The sequence below is a fragment of the Salmo salar genome, chromosome ssa27 (genome assembly GCF_905237065.1).
Source record: "Salmo salar chromosome ssa27, Ssal_v3.1, whole genome shotgun sequence".
NCBI lineage: Eukaryota > Metazoa > Chordata > Actinopteri > Salmoniformes > Salmonidae > Salmo > Salmo salar.
The window spans coordinates 614,668-638,996 of record NC_059468.1 but is presented as its reverse complement, the minus strand read 5'-3'; the positions used below and the strand labels follow the sequence as shown (position 1 = coordinate 638,996).

The window sequence follows — 24,329 nt, the reverse complement described above, 5'->3', positions numbered from 1 at the left end:
GGTGTTCATGGGAGGACAACTCGAAAGAAGCCACTGCTGTCCAAAAAAAAGTCTGAAGTTTGCAAAAGTGCACCTGGATGTTCCACAGCGCTACTGGCAAAATATTCTGTGGACAGATGAAACTACAGTTGAGTTGTTTGGAAGGAACACATAGCACTATGTGTGGAGAAAAATAGGCACAGCACACCAGCAGCAAAACCTCATCCCAACTATAAATTGTGGTGGAGGGAGCATCATGGTTTGGGGCTGCCTCAGGGCCTGGACAGCTTGCTATCATCGTCGAAAAAATGAATTCCCTAGTCTATCAAAACATTTTGCAGGAGAATGTTAGGCTATCTGTCCGCCAATGGAAGCTCAACAGAAGTCAGGTGATGCAACAGGACAACGACCCAAAACACAGAAGTAAACCAACAACAGAATGGCTTCAACAGAAGAAAATACGCCTTCTGGAGTGGCCCAGTAAGAGTCCTGACCTCAACCCGATTGAGATGCTGTGGCATGACCACAAGAGAGCAGTTCACACCAGACATCCCAAGAATACTGCTGAACTGAAAAGAGGAATGGTCCCAAATTCCTCCTGACGGTTATGCAGGTCTGATCCACAACTACAGAAAACGTTTGGTTGAGGTTATTGCTGCCAAAGGAGGGTCAACCAGTTATTAAATCCAAGGGTTCACATACTTTTCCACCATGCACTGTTAATGTTTACACAGTGTGTTCAATAAAGACATGAAAATGTATAATTGTTTGTGTTATTAGTTTAAGCAGACTGTTTGTCTATTGTTGTGACCTAGATGAAGATACAGATCAAATTCTATGACCAATTTATGCAGAAATCCAGGTATTGCCAAAGGGTTCACACATTTTTTCTTGCCACTGTATATTGCAATTGGAGAAGAATTGCAAACATTTTTTTCCTTCTATTGTCTTGTCTCACCACCTTTTGCCTCTCAGCCTCAGGTGTATGGCTATGATGACCTACAGATGCTCCAGACAAGAATACCACTGGTGAGTCTAAGTTATCTGGATCTAACCCATCCATTTAGTGGGTTGGCCAAATATGACTTCTGGCATTTACTAGTAACTCTAACAACAGCTGCAAACTGATTTTTAAAGAAGGGAAGAACTGGCTGTCTTGCCAAACTGTTCTTGGAACTCATTTCATTCCAGGAACTGGTGCTATGTTGCGAGTTAATGAAATGGGATATAGTCTGATAGTCGTACTAGTAAAAACTGAGCCTCTTCTGTCTTCTCAGGATTACTACAGCATCCCGTTTGCCACCCCCAACACAGCACTGACTGGCAGAGATGGCAGCTTGAGCAACAACCCATACTCTAGTAAGCACCATTCTAACTAACTCTACTTTCCTATTTTATGGACTGTGTACTGAATGCTAACTCAGTGAAGGGAGGGGTTTGGTGTTAGGAATGAACACATCTGTTGATCCTGTCCTGCGTCGCCATGGCAAAACTGGACAGTAAGTAGTGTGCTAGAACAATGTGCAGCCGTCACCAGATAGTCAGACCTTCATCGCCGTGACTGACTGGAACTGATACGCTGCTTCAACGTTACTGTCCATTGTTCTGGTGTAGTAACTGATTTCTGAGAATCACCCGCCTGTTGCTTGAACAAATTATTGTTATTCTGTCACTTTTTCGCTCATCTCTCTCCCACTCATCACCCTTTCACACACTTTTTTCACACTTTCCCTTTTTTTTTGCCTTTAATCTCTCCCCCGTTCCCCTCCGGCAGGTGACTTATCAAAGTTTGGTCGAGGTGACGTGTCTTCCCCGGCTCCGGCCACCACGTTGGCTCAGCAGACGCAGCAGAACCAGAGTCAGACGCACCACGCCACGCAGCAGCCCTTTCTCAACCCCGCACTGCCTCCCGGCTACAGCTACACCAGCCTGCCCTACTACACCGGCGTGCCGGGCCTGCCCAACACCTTCCAGTACGGCCCCGCCATGTTCCCGGTGAGGTTTCTCATGATTTGTCTGGGTATTGTCGTTTTGGATGTTTTTTAAATTATATGAAGTTTTGTGAAGTTAACAAGGGTGTATGTTCTCGTGATGCATGTACACATGCATTTTGCAGTCCCTCGAGGGTTTAGATTTTTTTGTTGTCTATCTATTTTTTTGTTGCAATTTCTGCGGCCAAAAATGCTTGATTTTGCGGCAGCTTTTCTGAAATTCTGATACATTTTGTGATGTTTTTCTTTTCACGTTAATTTCATATAAAGCATTAAAAAGTCATGTGCTCAGATTTTAGGTCGATTTAATCAGAATACATAATACAAAAACAATTAGAAACATCTAAGGTGCTCAATTTTGTTTATTTTCCTGAACACTCACACACACCTCTCCATCAGGCTTGGGGCTTGCTATCAACACAAGATGCACCTCCCATTCCTACTCGCTCTCTCACTCTCAAAAAAAAAAAAATAGATTCAAAGCTGATCAATCACTTTCAATTTGAGGATCGATTTCTTTCTAATAAATTGTCTTCAATTCTTGAGATTGATTTTTTTTTTTCTCCCCTGAAAGGGCCGTAAGTGAGATAAAGAACAGAACGTAAAAATATAGAGTTGTGGTTGAAATGTACTATTCCATTTTTAAAAAATCCAGAAAGATTGTGCTTTCGTGATCCCTATTATGTTTTACATCGTTTAAAGCGGCAAAGCTGACAAATTGCACACAGTGCTTTGAGCAGTGCTCTCCATAGACAGACTGGGGAGAGCAGTGTGCTGACCACCCTACTAAAGCCAAGGTTATCTGAGTAACATTTTGAGTAAAACGCCACTCACCTTGATTCTTTCAGCGCTTGCCACAGTCTTCCTTGCTACCACTTCAGTCATGGTGATCTGCCGCTGCTGTGGGAACTGTTCTGACATTCTCATATGCTTTGCTGATTCGAAGTGACTGTTGATTGTCGGCTTTCTCTAGTTTCCAAAAACATTTGGAAATTGTTTTGCACAGTCGTTAGCTGTTATTTTTGTTTGCAAATGAGATTGATTTCGGTTCATTGTTGATGGCTGACCGGCGTACAATCACCCATCTTCGTTCGTGAATACGCTGACAGGCCGGGGGAATGAACGTTGTTGACGTGTGGTTGGATTGTGCCATTTTCCACGGTAACAGTGCAGTAATTGGTCAAAATTATGAGCTCTCGCATAATATGCGCTGATTGGTTGATTTTGCATTGAATTATGCGATCACGGAATCCTGGAGGGTCTGATTTTGTAGTATGACATGCAAACTGTCCTCATTTATAATTGGGGGACACAAATATATTACGAACTGTTTTTTGGCAAAATGTCCTCTAATGCAGCTTCAATGGAGAGAATCCAGTATGCTGTAAAAGGAATTGAAATTGCATGTGTTAGCAGCTGATATTTTATATACTTTAGACAACTAAGTATATTAGTTTCATCTCTAACCTGTCTGTGTTTCCAGGTTGCTCCTACCTCGTCAAAGCAGCACGGTGTGAACGTTGGAGTCAACGCCTCGGCAACAGCCTTCCAGCAGGCCAGCGGCTACGGTTCCCATGGTTACAACACTGGTAAGACTAAACACACCCTGTGGAACAGCATCTGTTCAGGGGTCATTCAGTTCAACTCTGTACATACTGATAGAATGGCTATCAACAACACTGCATGCAACTGAAAGTCAGTTTAGTCGACACTGCCTGCATTCACTTTTATATTTAATAGGCCTCTCACATTCAAAGGTTTTTTTGGGTTTGAATGCAACTAATTTCAGTTACACCAAGTTGGAGACATTAACATTTGCCTGTGCCTAAGCCTGCTAAGGCTGACATTGCCCACATTACCGGTCTACATCAACTGCTCTTTAACATGGTTAGTAGATGAAATGGCCCTAACTCCAACTTTTCTAATCAGGCATGCGTAGCCACAGCCACTGATGTTGTTGACCAGCTGTTATGGAGCGGTTTCTGTTGCTTGGAGACAAACTGCCTGCTGCCGTTGTTACCAACAAACTATTCTAACCAACCAACCCTGTGCACTGTCTGATATGGGCCAGCTATTCATGGGTTGCATCTCCGTCACTCGGTCGCGTTGTTGGCATTGTTATCAACGTTCTACAGATGCTGCAGCCATATTGATGCTCAAAAGTAGAACTGGGACTAATGACTTGGAACCGGGTCTAATGACTGTCATCTACACTATAGGAGCTTGGGAATACGATGACATTGCTAAAGTAGGCACATATTTAGTAGGAAACAACTTTGCCAGCAATGTTTTCGGTAGCAAAGTTTGTCAGAAATTGCTAGCAATGCTAATGTTAGCTAGCTACAATCTGGAGGTCTCCCCTCAATCTTACATAGCTAGCTAATGTTCTACTGCATCTGGCAACTTAAATGATGACAAGGTTTTTGCACTAATTATTTGCCTTTAGAAATGTCATCGTGTTTTCAAGCCACAGTAATGCACTTTAGACAATCTTCATCAGCGCCCAATGAGGATGCATTGAGTAGAATGCTCAGTGGGGCATCAGTCTTAAAACTTACGTTTAAAACAATATTCTGGCACAATGCGCAATCCATGAATACAGTGATCTGGGCCCAATATAGATTATTAGTTTTGAGGCTCATGATTTTACTTTCTTTTATAAAAATGTTTACAGGGTTTGCGTTTATGTGAAGACTTGTCTAAAATGGGAGTGGAAATTGTAGTTTTATTATTCTGCAACTCTCATTCTTTTGAATGGGGAAGGAGATCTAGTTTACCCTTTATCTTTTTATTAGTACAGTAATTTGTTCTATTTTAGTAGTTTTGGACTGGAAAAGTGGACTGTATCGATATTTCCTTTGCCCTCCTACATGTATTACGGGGCAGTAAGGTGGTGGGTGTTCTGTTGCTATTGCCTATCATTGCTTGCTTCTGCTCATTCAATAAGTGGAGTTGGGTTTCCGGCTACACCCTCCACCCCATCCCATGAGGTCATCTTAAAACCTGTTTCTCTCTCTCCATCTGTCCACCTCTATCCTTTAGTCTTCCTCTATTTCTCTCTCCCTCTATCCACCTGGTCACACAGCATCTATTATCCACACAACCTACTGCTTCCTGCCTCCACCGCCCACCCCTCCCTCCCCCTGCCTGACACTCCAACACCCACATCCTACCCTGCTTGGTGTGTCTAACGCTGTGGGCTGCGGCTATGTGTCTGACTGTTGCAGGCTATGAGGATATGGGCCAGGCTTCGGGGAGTGGGGATTTCTGTAAGGGTGGATATGGCACTGCCGTGGCTGCCGCCGCTTCTGCTCAAAACAAGCAAGCCAGCTCTGTCAGCGGGCCTGGAGTCGGTGAGTGCCGCCACACACCAACCCTCCCTTCCTCGCTCCGTCATCACCTCCATCCTCTCCCTCATTGCTGCTTACCGTCCACACCACAGAGAAGACTCTGACACCTGTTGCAGTCAACCGTCACCCTCTGTCTGCCTCCATTCTTCTGTTACTCTTCTGTTCTGTCCCCCAGGACTACTCATCATTAGGCACCAAGGTGCTGTAGAAAGGGTCAAATGTCCTCAGAATTAACACTGTCAATCGTATACCTTAGCCATAGGACAGCATTGCCCAAAAACTGTCCTGGGGACTCCAAGGGGTGCACGTTTTGGTTTTTGCTCTAGCATTTCAGATTAAAATATTCAAAGCTTGATGATGAGTTGACTATTTCAATCCGCTGTGTAATTCTAGGGCAAAAAACTAAATGTGCTCCTCTTTGGGTCTCCAGGACCAAGTTTGGGAAACGCTACCATAGAGGCTAGCTAATTGTTTATGTTCAATTCTTACATTTCTAAAGCGGTGAGGGGAAGCTAAAGGAGGGCTAACTAGGTAGCTGCTAACCATGTAACAGTTGATGAGTAGCCCTGGTCCATGCTCCCCTCACAAACTGTGCTGCTAGCTTTCCACCCATGGTGTGCTTGCTTAAGTGTGCGCCAGAAGTACCTTGCTGCCCGCTGGCCTGTGCGGTTGACACAGGATGTACACACACCCCAAGGGTGGGGAAGGAGTGACAAAATGGAGGTCGTGCCTGTTGAACTGCCATGCTCTGAAATGGGGATACTAAGACTATGGGGTGTGAAGGTAGCATGTTTCCAAAGTGATACGCTCCCTCAAACTCAATGTATTCTCTCAACTACAGAAGATAAAAAGGAATGGATTTTTGTAGATGAACAGTGAATTTCCTGAGTGCGGTTGACAGGGTTCGTACAAAGTGCTTAAGGTACTTTAATTTGGCACTCTAAAATTCAAGTACTGGAATGCCTTAAATCACATTTTCTGAAGTTGGTACTTGTAAAGTACTTAAATTAAAATGAGAGGAGAACAGAAAATGATCAAATACGTTGATTTGAAAACTATTAGAACAATGTATTGACCTTGGAAATTAATTTCCAGGCAGACTACAGAATTTTACAGCTTGCGCATTCCACCAACACTGCCACTCAGCCAGGCAGGTATAGAACTGACTGCTTAGGCGCCGCCAAACATCACATCGATAGCTAAAATGCCGGGCAAATGTAGATTAAATCCTGCCTGGCAGGATATTGTTTATGAATGGGTTTTGCCAGACCCAACCAGGGATTTAGTGGAGAGTAAACACTGTTTATGCACCTTTTTTGTTTGTGAAAGTGTTTACTCACCTTTTTTTTTGGTTAATTATTGTTTACCCACTTATTATTGCTTTCCCAGCGTTAATCAACGCACAGAAGGCTTCTTGATTGGAGTTCTAATCGTGCCTACCTCTGCGAACGAGTGGAAACATTGAATGAGTCATGCATGTTCGTTATGTTCACCTGCTCCCCCGGATTTGCCTGTTTCCACGACATAGGATGAGAGGTGAAACAAACTACCTTAGCCCAGACCTACAGTGGCAAGTAGCATAGACAGTGCTGGCAGTGGGATTTTTTTTTACATCCCTAGACTACTGCCGTGTCAACAGACATGTCCCAAACAAAGTGAAACTGTCTCTCAGAATGAGTGTTCAACTGGTAAATAGTCGCAGATATTTCAGTCAGATGTCTCGGTAGCTCAAGGGCTCTGGCTATTAGCCAAGTAGCTATCTATAACTAGCTGGCTAGAAAGATGAAGTCAGCTTCTAACGTTGAACGGAGCCTGACCTCAGCAGGAGCATTTGACTGAAATTAGGCTAGCTATAATCAAAAGATGGACTACTATAAGTTGTCATAACAAAATACCTTTTCTTTATAGAGAGTAGTGAGTCAGGCTGCAAAGGAGATACAGAGAGAGGAATCATTGAAGCAAGCAGGGAGAGATGTTAGTAGTACAGTGGTTCCCAAACTTGGGGTCTGGGATCATGTGGTGTTAAATAGGGTCCCCTGAGAGAATCTTTAATCTTATTATGACGATACAGGGGGACTAACCTAATAAAATATCACCTTACTGCACAAAGGGAACTGTGAAGAGACACAGCCATTTTATATATCTTGTATTGTAATTTGCACTGTACTATGTATTAGACCAAGATATTGTGTGTATGTACTGCTATATAGGCTGTGTGACGTTTAAAATGTATTTCATTCCTTGACTAATAATGTTCTGTACTATGTATCTTTTCATGTGGATCCCAGGAAGAGTAGCTGATGCTTTTGCAGTGGCTAATAGGGATCCTAATAAATACCAAACGTAGCAGGCATAAAGGAAATGCCTGAGCAGGGTCGAAAGAAAAATGTAAAGCTTCCGGTTTTCAGACTTTGCCTCCTCTCTCTTTTTCTCCTGAACGAGATGCTTCCGGTTCCTACTGACCCGCTGAGGGTGCACGGGGACAGTCGTGTGCGAGAACAATACGTAGCCGCCACCAGATGCAGTCAGACCTTCTTTGCCGTGGCTGACTGGAACTGATTTATTTTTTATCATTTTTGTTTTTCTCTACCCCATCTCATTTAAAAAAAATTTTTTACATCTTTATTTTAACAGGGAAAACAGACTGAGACCTGGATCTCTTTTACGGCTGTGCCCTGTGTAAACATGTTGACATGTACAGTTTTAGGCATACAGACAAGAACATTTCAAACATACAAAACAAAGACACAATTCAACAGAAACAATCACAGACAACATCATATTGATCCTCCTTAAGTTGGATCTGCAGTTTGTTCCATAAATAAGGTACGAAGGAACTAAAGGCAGTCCTACCCAACTCTGTGGAGACCGCAGGAGTCTCTAATGTAATCCACATCTGTGATCTGGTTTTAAAATTAGTATATCTAGTGGAAATTAATGATGATATATATGGAGGTAGTTTTAAAAGAAGTGCTTTATAAATAAGAGAGCATGTTGCTCTCGCCTCACAGATAGAGGCCCAACCCACCTGTTGATATGGGATACAGTGATGAGTTAAGTAACTATCACCCGTGATAAAGTCTGCTAGCAAAACAGTCCTGTAGCGTAGTATCCGCATCATCTGACCACTTCCGAATTGATTGAGTCACTGGTGCTTCCTGCTTTAGTTTTTGCTTGTAAGCAGGAATCAGGAGGATAGAACTATGGTCAGATTTGCCAAATGGAGGGCGAAGGAGAGCTTTGTATGCGTCTGTGTGTGGAGTAAAGGTGGTCTAGAGGTTTTTTTCCTCTGGTTGCACATTGACATGACATTTGCCTGCATTAAAGTCCCCGGCCACTAGCAGCACCGCTTCTGGATGAGCATTTTCTTGTTTGCTTATGGCCTTACACAGCTCGTTGAGTGCGGTCTTAGTGCCAGCATAGGTTTGTGGTGGTAAATAGACTGCTATGAATAATATAGATGAAAACTAGTCATTACAATGTGATGTACATTTGACTGCATTACTTTACATCTGGAAACTGCTGCCTTACTCTCAGACCGTTCTGTGGATCTGACTCCCAGGGGTTTCCTTACCTCTCCTGCAGGGGTTGAGACCTGTAGACATGGTGAAGTAAATATGTCCGAACCCCTTTGTTTCCTCTGCAGGGGTCTCGGTCACGTCAAGCAACACAGGGGTCCCAGACATTTCAGGGTCTGTTTACACAAAGACACAGCAGGTGAGAATGATGCTACAGTGGTACAAACACTGGAATAAATGTATCTGTTCTGAGACATACGGAAAGTTTATGACAACCAGTGTCTGTATAAAAGGTTGTATGTATGCAAACAAATGTAAAAACCGCACACTAGTAAGGACAGGGCGACCAACGTTGTTGTGTTTATCCCTCCAGCAGCAGTCTTTTGAGAAGCAGCAGGGTTTCCATGCAACCACACCGGCAACTTCCTTCAGCCTGCCCTCGGCCCTGGGCAGTGGTGGTCCCATCAACCCCCCAGCCGCGGCTGGTTACGCTCCGGCCCCCTTCATGCACATCCTGGCACCGCACCAGCAGCCCCACTCTCAGATCCTGCACCACCATCTGCAGCAGGACGGACAGGTACGGTGTGTGTGTCACGGTGCATGTATCACACTGTATCTTGGAGAGAATTAGCTAGCACTGGATACCTTGCCTATGATATTTTCCTATTTTCTCTCCTAACAGAGTGGCACTGGACAGCGCAGCCAGAATGCTTCACTTCAACAGAAAACCCAGATCAACAAGTCTGCATACAACAGCTACAACTGGGGGGCCAACTAACACCTGGCCCCATGTGCCCAAAGTCTTGACAGAAAGGGGGGTATCCTTCCCCACAAACGGTCTCCATGTAACCCCCGCTCTCTTAGAGATTCCCTCCCCACTCTTTCTGTTCAGCACACCGGCAGTACTCACCCCTGTCATGGGTGTCGCTGAGCTGAGAGGCAGTCTTGTAAGAGGGGGATGGAGTTAAATGGTTATAGTAACAGACCATTAAGAGCAGAGTATTGAGTGTCTGGAATTTGTATCATGTCCAACCCCCCTCCCTTTCGCTCTGTTGTATGTAACATAGAGCTGTTTTCTAATATAAATGTTTTTTTTTGTGTTTTTTTACTTATGGGAGGAACAAAGAAAATGTTGAAGGCGGGAGACAGGCTGGTTTTCTATTCTCACCCTCTCCCCCTTATACTTGGGTGAAATGTAACCTTCCCACCATAAACCCAAACAGATTAACTTTTTCCTTTGTTTCCCATTGAGTTTGTACAACATTTTAGTTTTAAGAATGGATTTTCTAAATTACCATTATGTATATGTGTGTATGCACATGTGCGGAGTGTTTTTGTGTGTACACTGGTGGGCCTTGGGTGTGTACCGGTCTTCTTGTTACTCCCAAACGCAGTGAGTTACACACTTATACCATGTAAAATGATTTCCCAAGTTTCCTATGTTGTAAAATAGCTTTACCTCTGATTAAAAATAACATTTGTAGATTGTTGCTTTTTCTGCAAGACATCTGGAGTACAAAATGACGTCGTACTAGAGGCCAGGGCAGTACTAGAGGCCCTTACCTACCTATGTGTTGAAGTTCAGTTCAGTTTCTAATCCCCCCCCCAATATATTAGGAAAGCTGCAGCAATGATTACTGATGGGCAAAATTGTACTATGGTTTTGTCAGATTTTCTTTTTGTACTGTGCGTTAAAAAAAAAAATATTTAAATGGCTTAACTTGTACATATATATAAAAAAAAACAAGTACTGTAGTCCTTGTTTGTTCAATGGCTTCCTTTCTCAGATCCTCACTTGTTAGCTTTTTTGTTTCATGTTTTTTTTTTTTTGTAAAGAATATATAAATATAACAGGAAAAATACATTTTCATCATTTGGATGTGAATGTCTTAAGAAACTTTATTTTTCTATCATGTGGCTTGTAAATACAGAAGTCTTCCTCTTCTTCAATTTAGTCAGCTAAACACAGTGGTGCCCAGTCTTGGTTGGGGCAGTCATTCTGCAAGTTTCCCTATCTCATTTCTATATAAAACAATATTGATATAATTCAAAAGACCTGGATTGAAGGGAACCCTCAAGGACAGTCTTATGTTAACAGGATTGGACATCAGTGCTCTGTAGTCATCCAAGGAAGTTTGGGTGGGCAGGGCTGTGTTCTTACACAGTTGGTTTGGAGGACTAGCAGTATCAAATAAAATTCAACTCAGTGATTGTTTCTCTGTAGAACTCTGCATGGTGCATCCTTGTCTTTTTATTTATTTTTTTTAGAAAAAATAGCATTTTGGTGAGCTAGAAGGTAACATTTCAGGTAATTTCATTGAGTCATTTGTGTATCGATATTTCCTTCACAGACTAGCCTGTTACACTTAAAATTCAAAGCGCATCTAATTTGTTAAATAAATCCATTGTATTGACCTGAAAGAAATTAACTTGCTACACAATTACTTTGAGGGGACTAATAATCACTCACACCAGTGCTGCCGCTGGGCCTCTTGAAGTGGAGATCTAGGTACAACGAAAGATATGCGCTGCATGTCAATGCAGAGCTCGCCAGATTGTAGTCCTAAAACCAGTTATCTTTGGTTCGTTCAGCATCCCTAGGCGAAAAAAATGATGAATGGGGAAAGAATATGGTTTTGGAATAAACGCCGAAAATAAGGTTTGAGATCATGGAAGTCGGTTAACATGACCATTATGATGCCTTTGTGTTTTATTTATTGCATAGCTAAGTGACGTTTGCTAATGGAGATTATCGCAGAACAAAACGTATAAAAAAATCCTAAAGCGAACCATGGCGGAGTTAGTGCCTACAAAAATACGCCATTACTATTGCCCTACGGTCGGTGTGTTCCAAAACCGTCGGTTGCGTCATTCTTCAGGGAAGTCTATGGCTTTACGGCAGTGTTGACATCGTCCTTCGACTGTCGTTAAGCATGAAGTAGCTACGTTTACATCAAACGTTTGATTCAAATGAGCTTATTTGATCTATTTCGTGGATTTTTTTGGGTACCTGGAGGAGGCCATGATCGTGGTGAGGGCCGAAGGTGAGATACCTATAGACAGCTAGCTTCAGGCTAGTTTACTAGCTAACGTTAGCCACTTGACTAGCTAACTAGATAGCATAAATGGCGTTGCATAACCTGCTAAATAATTAGTGTCTTGAAGGTAATTAAACCACCGCTGTAACTAGTATAGCTGACAAGCTATATGTTTGGCTATTGTAAGGTATAATTATCTTTTTACATCAGCATATGTATCAATATGTTTTGTTAAGCTACATGCTTGTGTGATTATTATGTCCTAAGAGACCGTGTATGTGACTAACTGTAGCATATTGCTGGGTAGTAGGGGTGTAGGCTGAGTAGACCCATGACACACACACACAGCCTGGTTGTGGAACCACTCAAGGACATGTGTACGTGAGGGACTGGTAGAATGGAAGATAGCTGTAACACAAAAGCAGAAACTGTCCTAACTGTAGTATAAAAACAGACACTGTCCTTGGGTGTCTGACTCGGATACACACACGAAGATAAACTGGAAGACAACTACGTTTGGCAACAATGATGCGTCTAGAGGCTGGGACCAGCCTGCACGCCAACGATAGGATGAGTAAGTTTAAACCACACTCATCCTCCCTCTGACAGGCCAGCAGTGAGCGGGAACTATCTCTGTCAGAGTATTTAATGAAAAGCAAAGGATGTGTCACTCAGTTCTCTGTCTGCCCTGCGAGGTGTTACAGTGAGCTCGTATATACGAACATTGCATTTATCACTATTTACTTAGCTTAATAAACAGCTGTGAAACAGTACTAGCGACCAGAGTTTCCCTTTGTTCTGACACCAGATTCGAATTGAAGCAACCCGACAATAGGTATTTAGTGTTACGTATTGTATTTGCTTGTCTTCTACCACGAAATAAGTATTGGATTTGACATAACTTGAAACGTGTCATTTGCTCCAGAGACCAGGAGGTGGGGCTAAAGTGTAGGTTAAATGGTACTTTCTTGTACAAGCACTGCTGCTTAGATGCACAGTGACATGTCTTTAAAGTTTGTCTTGGCTCACTTTTCCTAATCTTGCTCAGGGACCCCTTCTTCGATGGCATGACCCATGATGATGATGATGATGATGAAGAGGAGGATGGAATCTACTTTGGTTCCCAGGGTGGTGGTGGCCAGCAGGACCTGTTTGATAATCAGTGGAGGTTTGGGTTCAGCATGGGCCCAAACGGAGTGAGGATCCAGGAGCCTGAGATGTTTGGCCAGTTCTTCAGAGAGATGGAGATCTTCTCACAGCTAGGGCGATACGATGGTTAGTTTGGAATAGGACTGTTTGGTAGGAGCAGTCAGTCATCCTTGGCCTGGTCTCAATATTTTTTTTGTCATGACAAGGAGTTGGTATGACACAAAACCAGGACAACCCTCAGACATACCTCTACCAAGTTGATATTTACAGGGGAATGCTGATTCTGTGTAGTGTGAATGAAATTCCCTGGTTAAAAAATATATGGTTATAGATGAGCCATGTCATTACTACTGGTTTAGTTATTTAACTAAGAAATATGTGTTCACTAATGTTTTCCAGTTGCCATAACCAACTGGGCATCATCTCGTTAATAGACTGGTCTAATAACACTATTACTCTAATTACTGTTTAATATTCTAAACACTATCAATCTCTGTGACCTCTCCCTCATTCCAGGTGTTCCCAGTGTTGAGGTGCCCCTTTCCCAGGACAGGTCAGAGAAAGGTGGGGGAGGATCCAGTGGAAACTCCTTGAGGGACTTCATGTTGAAAGGCCCCAATGACTGCCCATGCGGGCCAACTGGGCTACCCTCAGGACCATCAGGAGGCCCCAGGGTCGATAAGAACCCTCCATCTGGTGACCCATGTTTCCCGAACACACCCTTTGATCGCTGGACCCCCTTTTCTAAGGTATAGGAGAGATCTATCCCAGTCATCATTCTCAAATTACATTATAGTACATTCTGAAGAATCATTTTATGAGCTACACATCCTATGGGTGGTTACTTTTTGTGTACAGTTTATTCTCTTCATTAATCATGTCCTTTGATTATCTTTTATTTTCTCCAGTTCAATGATATTTGGAGAGGAAGGCTACAAAGGGGTCAAAAGCAGGAGCCGAAAGCAGACAGAGGTATGGGTATGTTATTGTCAAACGGCCAAGTTATTTGGATTTAGACGCAAGGTCCTGTAAAATCAAATTTTATTTGTCACGTGCGGCGAATTCCTTCAGGTTGACCTTACCGTGAAATGCTTACTTACAAGCCCTTAACCAACAATGCAGTTTTACGAAAATAGAGTTAAGAAAATAAATAAATAAACTAAAGTAAAAAAAAGATACAAATAAAAGTAACACAGTAAAATAACAATAATGAGTCTATATACAGGGGGTACCGATACCGAGTCAATGTGCGAGGCTAATTTGTACATGTAGGTAGGGGTAAAGTGACTATGCATAGATGATGAACTGCGAGGAGCAGCACTGTAAAAACAAAAGGTGTGGGTGTCAATGCAAATAGTCCGGGTGTCCATTTGATTAATTGTTCAGCAGTCTTACGGCTTGAGGGTAGAAGCTGTTAAGGAGCCTTTTGGACCTAGACTTGGCGCTCTGGTACCGCTTGCTGTGCGGTAGCAGAGAGAACAGTCTATGACTTAGGTGACTGGAGTCTTTGACAATTTTTTGGACCTTCCTCTGACACCACCTAGTATATACATTTGAAGTCAGAAGTTTACATAAACTTAGGTTGGCGTCATTAAAACTCATTTTTCAACCACTCCACAAATTTCTTGTTAACAAACTATAGTTTTGGCAAGTCGGTTAGGACATCTACTTTGTGCATGACACAAGTTATTTTTCCAACAATTGTTGACAGACAGATTATTTCACTTATTCACTGTATCACAATTCCAGTGGGTCAGAAGTTTACATACACTAAGTTGACTGTGCCTTTAAACAGCTTGGAAAATTCCAGAAAATTATGTCATGCTTTAGAAGCTTCTGATAGGCTAATTGACATCATTTGAGTCAATTGGAGGTGTACCTGTGGATGTATTTCAAGGCCTACCTTCAAACTCAGTGCCTGTTTTCTTGACATCATGGGGAAAAAAAATAAAAAATCAGCCAAGACCTAAAAAAAAAATGTAGACCTCCACAAGTCTGTTTCATCCTTGGGAGCAATTTCCAAACGTCTGAAGGTACCACGTTCATCTGTACAAACAATAGTACACAAGTATAAACACCATGGGACCACGCAGCCGTCATACCGCTCAGGAAGGAGACACGTTCTGTCTCATAGAGATGAACATACTTTTGTGCGAAAAGTGCGAATCAATCCCAGAACAACAGCAAAGGACCTTGTGAAGATGCTGGAGGAAACGGGTACAAAAGTATCTATATCCACAGTAAAACGAATCCTATAACGACATAACCTGAAAGGCCGCTCAGCAAGGAAGAAGCCACTGCTCCAAAACCGCCATAAAAAAGCCAGACTACGGTTTGCAACTGCACATGGGGACAAAGATCGTACTTTTTGGAGAAGTGTCCTCTGGTCTGATAAAACAAAAATAGAACTGTTTGGCCATAATGACCATCGTTATGTTTGGAGGAAAAAGGGGGAGGCTGGCAAGCCAAAGAACACCATCCCAACTGTGAAGCACGGGGGTGGCAGCATCATGTTGTGGGGGTGCTTTGCTGCAGGAGGGACTGGTGCACTTCACAAAATAGGTGGCATCATGAGGAGGGAAAATGATGTGGATATATTGAAGCAACATCTCAAGACATCAGTCAGGAGTTAAAGCTTGGTCGCAAATGGACAATGACCCCAAGCATACTTCCAAAGTTGTGGCAAAATGGCCTAAGGACAACAAATTGAATGTATTTGAGATGGCAATTACAAAGCCCTTACCTCAATCCCATAGAAAATTTGTGGGCAGAACTGAAAAAGCGTGTGCGGGCAAGGAGGCCTACATTCTGACTCGGTTACACCAGCTCTGTCGGGTGAATTTTGGCCTATTCCTCCTAACTTATTGTGGGAAGTTTGTGGAAAGGCTACCGGAAACGTTTGACCCAAGTTAAACAATTTAAAGGCAATGCTACCAAATACTAATTGCATGTATGTCATTTTCTGACCCACTGGGAATGTGATGAAAGAAATAAAAGCTGAAATAAATCATTCTCTCTATTATTCTAACATTTCACATTCTTAAAATAAAGTGGTGATCCTAACTGACCTAAGACAGGGAATTTTTACTAGGATTAAATGTCAGGAATTGTGAAAAACTGAGTTTAAATGTACTTGGCCAAGGTGTATGTAAACTTCCGACTTCAACTGTAGGTCCTGGATAGCAGGAAGCTTGACCCCAGTGATGTTACATTTACATTACATTTCAGTCATTTAGCAGACGCTCTTATCCAGAGCGACTTACAGTAGTGAATGCATACATTTCAATTCATACATATTTTTTTTTTTTTCCTGTACTGGCCCCCCGTGGGAATCGAACCCACAACCCTGGCGTTGCAAACACCATTACCAACTGAGCCACAGGGAGGCCTGGGCCGTATGCACTACCCTCTATAGAGCCTTACGGTCGGATGCCGAGCAGTTGCCATACCAGGCGGTGATGCAACCGGTCAGGATGCTCTCGATGGTGCAGCTGTAGAACTTTTTGAGGATCTGAGGACCCATGCCAAATCTTTTCAGTCTCCTGAGGGGGAAAAGGCATTGTCGTGCCCTCTTCACGACTTTCTTGGTTAGTTTGGACCATGATAGTTCGTTGGTGATGTGGACACCACGGAACTTGAAACTCTCGACCCGCTCCACTACAGCCCCATCGATGTGAATGGGGGCGTGCTCAGCCCTCCTTTTCCTGTAGTCCATGATCATCTCCTTTGTCTTGCTCACGTTGAGGGAGAGGTAGTTGCCACCACATTGCCAGGTCTCTGACCTCCTCCCTAAAGGCTGTCTCATTGTTGTCGGTGATCGGGCCTTAACACCGTTGTCGTCAGCAAACTTAATGATGGTGTTGGAGTCATGCTTGATCACGCATACGTTGGTGAACAGGGAGTACAGGAGGGGACTAAGCACGCACCCCTGAGGGGCCCCCATGTTGAGGATCAGCATGGCAGATGTGTTGTTGCCTATCCTTACCACCTGGATGGCGGCCTGTCGAAGTCCAGGATCCAGTTGCAGAGGGAGGTGTTTAGTCCCAGGGTCCTTAGCTAAGTGATGGGCTTTGTGGGCACTATGGTGTTGGAACACTGAGCTGTATTCAATGAACAGCATTCTCACATAGATGTTCCTTTTGTCCAGGTGGGAAAAGGGCAGTGTGGAGTGGGATTGAGATTGCGTCATCTCCGGATCAGCTGGTGCTCTCATGCATGCTTCAGTGTTGCTTTCATCGAAGCGAGCATAAAAGGCGTTTAGCCTGTCTGGTAGGCTCGCGTCACTGGGAAGCTCGCGGCTGGGTTTACCTTTGTAGCCCGTAATAGTTTGCAAGCCCTGCCACATCCGACCAGTGTCAGAGCCTGGTGTGGTGGGATTCAATCTTAGTTCTGTATTGACGCTTTGCCTGTATGATGGTTCGTCTGAGGGCATAGCGGGATTTCTTATAAGCGTCCGGATTAGTGTCCTGCTCCTTGAAAGTGCTTTAGGGTTGGGTTCTGGTATAATACTCATCATATTAGCAAATGGCAAACTTTTTAATACTGTAGTTTGATAAAGACGCTGTAACAAAGGTAGATGATGAAAATATCTGACTTCTGCAGCCTTCTCCACAGTTACCTGTCTTGTTTTTTTTGTTGGATTTCCATAATTTCAATTTCCCAAACACCATCTCCTCAGATCTGGACTCCCAAGTCTCCTTTGGAGGGCTTGATCAGATTCTAGCGCCACCTGCTTGGTCTTCCACTCAGCCAAAGATGCGCTCTTACTTCCAGTCGGTCACTGTCACCAAAGTGGTGAAGCCTGATGGGGTAAGAGATACAGTTCACCTTGCAATGGTAGACAATAGAAATATGCATACTTATTTTTGAATCTTGGTCTACAGTAAAGTGCTCCCTGTTTTTTCTAAGATGGTCAACATGGAGGCACTCCATTTCTGCATCCCTATAGGCCCTGGTCAAAAGTAATGCACTACATAGGGAATAGGGTGCCATTTGGGATGCACACCATGTTCAATCCACTGTTCAGAACCATGCAGAGTTATAGAACCCTTATAGAGTTTCTATGACAGTCTTGGATGTTCTGTTTGTATGTGTTTTGTTTAGAGTGTTGAGGAGAGGCGCACAGTCCAAGATGGCCAGGGGAACGAGGAAACCACAGTGACTTATATAGGGGGGTGCGAGGGGGTACAGGATCAAGCCGGACCGCTCTTACCACCAGGTCAGTGTCCTCCAGTAGGGTTTATGTTTCTAGTCCCCAAACTGATGCCCCGTTTACTGTATCATATCATAATATGTCATTTAGCAGATGCAGAAATGGCAGATCATAGTCAATTACATAGACCTATGATTTGACACAATTGTATGTGAAAATACCTTGACACTGAGAACCGTACATGGTCAAGGTTGGCAGCCATGTATTTATCACTCAATATGGGGGGAAACTGTATCTTGTGATGATACGTAAAATGCCTTATCAACCTCCAACAGAACGTTGTGCAACGGACTTAGCAGTATATTGAAACAGATTTTTTTCCCCCCCCAGGTGGCACACACTCCTTTTCGGAAATGCACGATGATCTTTCCTTGTTTTCCAAATTCTTTGGAGGCAGGAGGTGAACCTATCGATTGGGAGCTCGGAAGAAGAATAAATGTCAAATCATTTCTAGACATTATTTCACTGTATGGTATTGTGGTAAAGTAATATTTAGGGTTGGTTATATTTTCAGTAAGGATTTAATGAAGCCTGTTGTTTATTGTCTCTCTCTTAACTATGGGCAGGCTGGATAAACTAAGCTTGGTCCCAGATCTGTTTGTGCTCTTGCCACTCCATTGCTCATTGTCAAGCCAAAAATTACTTGGCATGACAAGGAGTTGGCATGATGGTACAACAGACTGGCACTCAGGCTAGAATCAACTATGATTGCCAAAAAAACGGAGTATTTCTGTATAGTAAAACGTGTAGCATGGCAGTGTGATTCTTAATTGACCAATACCCACTAAGTGAGCTAGGCAGAAAATATTATGGATGAAATTGAAGAGTCAAATAACCTTTTTGTGAATAGTTTGCAGAAATAGCTCAACCTAAATCAAGCATAAGAAAATTCTGACTTGTCAATATGGATATTTTATTTTTGTTAAGTCCTTTTCAAATTCTGCAATGTGAATTTATGACTGAACAATAGAGGCGTAATATATTTACACAGTTTTTTTAAATAAAATTGCGATGCTTGTTTAAATCTGTTGAAAAACGACCTGTCGAGGGCCCTGGTCAAAAGTAGTGCACTATTTAGGTAATAGGGTGTCATTTGGGACACAGAACACTCACATGAGGACCTCTAACCCTTTTGCCTCAATTTGCGTCACACTACTCAGAAGCATTTGCATTTTTTGTAGATCACACAAATTGTTTTGCCATTTCTATGAAGTAAGATTTAAAAAGAACTAGGCTCTTGCAACAATTAAATGGTATTTCCAGAAAACAAGCGTAACTTGTACCTTTTTGTTGTTGCCTGAGGACAAACTGAAGTAATTTTGAAGGTTGTTGACCTGCCATCAACAAAAGCATTGCTACATGTACTCTGTAATATGGGTTAACATTAATGTGATCTTCATGATGGCATTTGCTACCACATTTTTGCTTTGCAAAAGACACACAATCTGATGTATGGCTGGTGTATGTTTTTGCCAGATACTTCTGTAGGTGTGGTGTTAATGGCCTGTTAAACAACAGTCCAAGGCTTCTGAATTTAAAATGTACTTGATGTCATACACTTATTTCTTGAGAAGCAAGAGAGCTAGTAAAGGTTTAGAAGAGATAGGATGGTCATCTTATTGATGATGGATGATTATCATAATTTAGTTAAATACTCACCTCAACTGGTTTAAGAAATAAAAAATGTAATCTGCAGTTTGTTTTTGACTTCGTGCTTGGCAACAGTAGTGTCAATTGTTTTACTGCAAGTAACTTATCTAGCATAGTTGCAGACTTTATTTGCTAGATTCTCCTACTCCTAGTAACCTACGTATTGTTTTCATAGAGGGGACATATTGAATGGACAAGCTGAGATATCTGGACAGAGCCTCTGCAGACAGTGCAGACAGACGGAGGCTCAAGGGGATGACAACAGGCATACTCAGCCGGTTTAATCACAGATTATCAGTCTAGAGTTAGTTGTAAGTATTTTTGCTTTAACACAGGACCACCAGGACAGGAGACAATCGTAGACCTAAGAGGGTGATATGATAAAGAACAATTGGGGGAATTTATTTAGTTGGGACAGTTTAGGACAGACAGGTACGAAGGATGGAGGTACTGAAGGGAAGGCTGAGGGTGAGGAATATGCTGTTCAGGGAGTTAATGGCTGAGACCTTGGCTATGTTCGTCCTTATGGTGAGTACTTCATCTCAAAATGTATTGTTTGTATTGTTATCAATGACCAAGGGTTGTTACTGTTTTATGCATTCTTAAATCTCATATGAATTTGTTTATTCTATGTGTTTGAAAGTGCTTGGGAGCAAAAACTACCTCACCACAATTGGGGAACATATTCAAAATGCTCTAGAGTAGCTGTTCCGCAAGAATTCATTGACTATTCAAAGATTTGTTTTGACGGTCAAGACTTGAGTTGGAATCAGATCCAGAAACGAGGAACTGAACAGAGCAACCCTGGGTTAAAACGGAATGTTCTAGAACGTACTTCACTCTTCTATCACCTCCTCCATTGCAAGGGACTTGCCTAGTTAAATAAAGGTTAAATTAAAACAAAAACAACAAACTCTACGTGCTGCTTTTAGTTCTCGCCAACCTTGTTGCAATTTCTGTCTTTTTCTCTTCCATCTTCATTCCTTTATCAGTGTCTTTTGAAGACGTTTGGCAAGTATGCATGGTGACTGTACTAAGTTGATCTTGGAACATCTCTCTTCCCCATTTCTCATCCAACCTTCCTCCTCTCTCCCTACTCCGTCTCTCTCTCCTTCCTCAATCTCTCTCTCAGATGTTTGGCTGTGCGTCGATGGCCCAGGTGAAGTTGACTCGAGGGGCCAAGGGCGAGTACCTCTCTGTCAATATGGCCTTCTCACTGGGCGTCATGAGTGCCATGTACATTGCCAGGGGCGTCTCTGGTAAGTGGTAATTCAAGAACTACCGGTAGCCTCATAAATGCATAACCCTTCCAAGTATAAGACAGAGAACCCACATTGTAGTGATAATCAAGTCAAAGAAGTGAGAAAGTTTTCATTTAACTCTTATGGAACCCTACTGTTAGTAACCTGACCCTTATACTGTAGACTCACTACGTATACTGAATGTTATCAATATCGTACCATACATATCAATATGGTAGACAGTGCAAATGGTGCTTTATCAGATTATTTATCATCTTCAAATCGATACAGATTTCTCTTACCTCTTCTTCCCTCCCTCTTTTCTTTCCCCTCTCTCAGGAGCCCACCTGAACCCAGCTGTCTCCCTTAGTTGCTGTGTCCTGGGGAGGCTGCCTTGGTCTAAACTGCTGCCCTACTGCATGTCTCAGGTTCTGGGGGCCTATATAGCTGCTGTTGTGGTCTTCCTTGTGTACTATGGTGGGTCTGATAAAACGTGTGGAAGGAAACACTGCTGAAATAACAGTTGTCTTAGATATTTCTAACTCTCTTTCTTGGTTTTCCTCTCTCTGTCCCTCTATCCAGATGCTATTATGGACTACAGCGGTGGCGGAGAGGGAAAATAATCAGTGCATACAGTAATACGTTCTTGAGGATTGTGGGTATTGTACCTCTGTTTGAGGATATTTTACAGATGAGGATCTTAATTTGACCAGTATTGTACCAAGAAAAATAATCCTGCAGCAACATGATTTGAACGTTTAGTCCATGTTGCTTTATTGGTGGTTAGGTTATTAGTTGACCAAAAGTAGGCTAAATGAAAAGTGCAATACTGTTAATATAACCGTATGTTATTGTGTGTTTTCAGTTAATTTATGTCAATCATGACACTCATCTGCATTTCCTGTGGTTCAGGAAAATTCTCAGCAACAGAAGTGATCAAATTAAGATCCTACATCTGTACGTCTAACTTCATCACTAATCCTTTACACTGTACATGCTTTTAGTTTTCTATATTATGTCTTGTTGTATCTACCATTCCTTCCCCACGCACAGTTATTTCCCTCTCAGGAAATAAAACCTATTTGAAAATGTAATTGTACTTGTAGTTCGCTAATCCATACCTTTCTGTTGTTTCCTTCAGATGGTGGGCACAGGTATGATCATGATGTGCTTCCTGTCCCTGGATGACCGGTGGAACAAGCCTGCCCTCGCTGACCTGGTGCCCCCCCCTCACCGCCGTGGTTCTCATGGGGATCTCCCAGTCCATGTCTTCAAACTGTGGGGGAGGGATCAACCCTGCCCGGGACCTGGGGCCACGCCTACTCACTCTGACCGCAGGATGGGCTAAAGAGGTCTTCATGTGAGTAATCTCGCAACCCAGAACCAAAATCTCATGTCAGCTACTCGATTAAGTATCATGCATGTATGTACGTCTGTCCACAAGAGATTACACATGAGTGTCTTTGGGGAGGGAGATGGAGGAGATGTAGTGAGACATATTTAGATACTGCAACATTAGATCAAGGGACTCGCATGGAGGTTCAGCACCTCTTACGTGCAAATACATTTGACATATAATATACATACTATGTGCACAGTCTAGAGCTCAACATAACAATGAAAAACCTCCCTAATCTGCACTAACTAACCTCACTCTCTCTCACCCTACAGGTGCTATAACTACTGGTTTTGGGTCCCCATCGTGGCCCCAATGGTGGGGGCAGTGCTCGGTTCTGGGCTCTACCTGGTCTTTGTCCAATGGCACTTACCAGACTCTGAGATAAATGAAACCAATGACTTGCAGTTTAAGACAATGGATACCAAGACTGTGGAAAAGCTGGAAATCATCAAAAACTGTAGAGTAGAGCTAGATCCTAACAAAGTAGCTATTGGCTGTCCTAAAAGTCACTAGAAGTCGTTAAATGACGTCATCACCTAATTTGCGTATTTGGCCATGTGCATGTAATTGTGATGGACGCTGTAGGAGAGAGGAATAACGTCGTGGGAGAGACAAAAAGTGAGTAAAAAAACACCCTAAATGTGTTTAGAACTACAAATTAACTTTCTTCTGTCGATTCTTGTTTTTGTAATGTCACAATTCCAACCCTCCTCCTTTATCCGGGCTTGGGACCGGCAAAGTGACCCAAAAGAGACACACTGGCGGAGTTACTTCGTTTTTTAATTTAATTTAATTTTTGGGGTTTTAAGTTTAGTTTTCGTCATTTGGTTTGGTTTTTAACCTTATGGTCCACTTAGGAGCCTACAGTAAAGCATGAAATTTTTTAAACATTTTTTTGTATACAATCTAAATGGACCAAAAAGAGACAATAGAAAAAACTGTCAATGGCAATGTGAGAAAATTATGGTAACTAGTCTGGCCCTAATTCAGGTTAAAAAAAAAAAATATGTAAGCCAGGGCAGGATCAGCCAGCGGCGGCTTCCCACGTGCGCGATTCATTTGCAACCTTGAGTTCGTGACGGATTAATCAATTCTAAACTGGAAATACCTGACTTTAGCTAATGTTCCTCTTCAACAAACTGTAAAATAAAGACTTTTTGACCTGTGGTGCCGACCAATTCTAACTACTATAGACTAGAGCACTATGGGACACAGACTAGGTGCAGGCCAGCTCTGACTGCAGCTGGGAGGGACATCTGCGCGAGGACTGGGCCGCCTGTGAGGCCCACGGCAGCACCGGCTGCTCGATGAGAAGAGTAAGAATGATACGTGTCTCCAATAACAATAGAAAAAGTCGCTAGATTTGTCGATAGTCGCATTTTTGACAATGTGTCGCTAGAGGGGTCTGAATACTCGCTAAATATAGCGACAAAGTCGCTAAATTGGCAACACTGCTCCCAGTTAGAGGGAGTGATGAGCTCTACAGCAGTCTCACATCTCAATTGCTGGTTAAACTGTTTTCTGCCCCTCCCAAAATATAGAATTTGTAGATAATTGGACCTCTTTCTGGGACTCATCCACAAACAGGACCAAGCCTGGCCTGTTGAGGAGTGACGGACTCCATCCTAGCTGGAGGGGTGCTCTCATCTTATCTACGAACATAGACAGGGCTCTAACTCCCCTAGCTCCATAATGAGAGAGGGTGCAGGCCAGTCAGCAGGCTGTTAGCCAGCTTGCCAGCTTAGTGGAGTCAGTGTAGTCAGCTCAGCTATCTCCATTGAGACCGTGTCTGTGCCTCGACC

General features: G+C 42.8%; 3 protein-coding genes and 1 long non-coding RNA gene across 16 annotated transcripts in view; 3 read left to right on the top strand and 1 right to left on the bottom strand.

The window, feature by feature from the left end:
- LOC106588163 (ubiquitin-associated protein 2-like) overlaps positions 1 to 10,593 on the top strand; it is a 92,900-nt gene extending 82,307 nt beyond the window's left edge. For 8 of the 13 annotated variants that reach the window (XM_014176872.2, XM_014176868.2, XM_014176867.2 and 5 more), the window contains 8 exons: positions 955 to 1,008; positions 1,257 to 1,338; positions 1,754 to 1,974; positions 3,454 to 3,559; positions 5,198 to 5,323; positions 8,967 to 9,037; positions 9,212 to 9,415; positions 9,521 to 10,593. In XM_014176872.2, the coding sequence (XP_014032347.2) occupies positions 955 to 1,008; positions 1,257 to 1,338; positions 1,754 to 1,974; positions 3,454 to 3,559; positions 5,198 to 5,323; positions 8,967 to 9,037; positions 9,212 to 9,415; positions 9,521 to 9,616 (960 nt within the window). In that variant the 3' untranslated portion in view covers positions 9,617 to 10,593. The remainder of the gene's footprint in view (positions 1 to 954; positions 1,009 to 1,256; positions 1,339 to 1,753; positions 1,975 to 3,453; positions 3,560 to 5,197; positions 5,324 to 8,966; positions 9,038 to 9,211; positions 9,416 to 9,520) is intronic. The other 5 variants (XM_014176874.2, XM_014176873.2, XM_014176870.2 and 2 more) reach the window with 3 other exon arrangements.
- On the bottom strand, positions 3,437 to 9,390 carry LOC123730912 (uncharacterized). The gene is made up of 3 exons (XR_006762360.1): positions 8,895 to 9,390; positions 5,399 to 5,522; positions 3,437 to 3,576 (listed from the first exon to the last, which is right to left on the bottom strand). It is a non-coding gene; the product is annotated as an uncharacterized lncRNA (long non-coding RNA).
- Positions 10,594 to 11,759: 1,166 nt separating the features above from the next.
- On the top strand, positions 11,760 to 19,932 carry hax1 (HCLS1 associated protein X-1). Its single transcript, NM_001139906.1, is given in 7 exon segments — positions 11,760 to 11,882; positions 12,925 to 13,151; positions 13,542 to 13,774; positions 13,934 to 13,997; positions 17,704 to 17,834; positions 18,129 to 18,243; positions 18,568 to 19,932. Coding segments are annotated over 7 exon segments (918 nt in total). The 5' UTR covers positions 11,760 to 11,808; the 3' UTR covers positions 18,642 to 19,932.
- A 300-nt stretch (positions 19,933 to 20,232) lies between these two features.
- Positions 20,233 to 23,139, top strand: LOC106588140 (aquaporin-3). The gene is given in 7 exon segments (XM_045709870.1): positions 20,233 to 21,146; positions 21,468 to 21,605; positions 21,711 to 21,731; positions 22,075 to 22,085; positions 22,270 to 22,350; positions 22,352 to 22,488; positions 22,800 to 23,139. Coding segments are annotated over 7 exon segments (756 nt in total). The 5' UTR covers positions 20,233 to 21,019; the 3' UTR covers positions 23,041 to 23,139.
- The last annotated feature ends 1,190 nt before the right edge of the window (positions 23,140 to 24,329 follow it).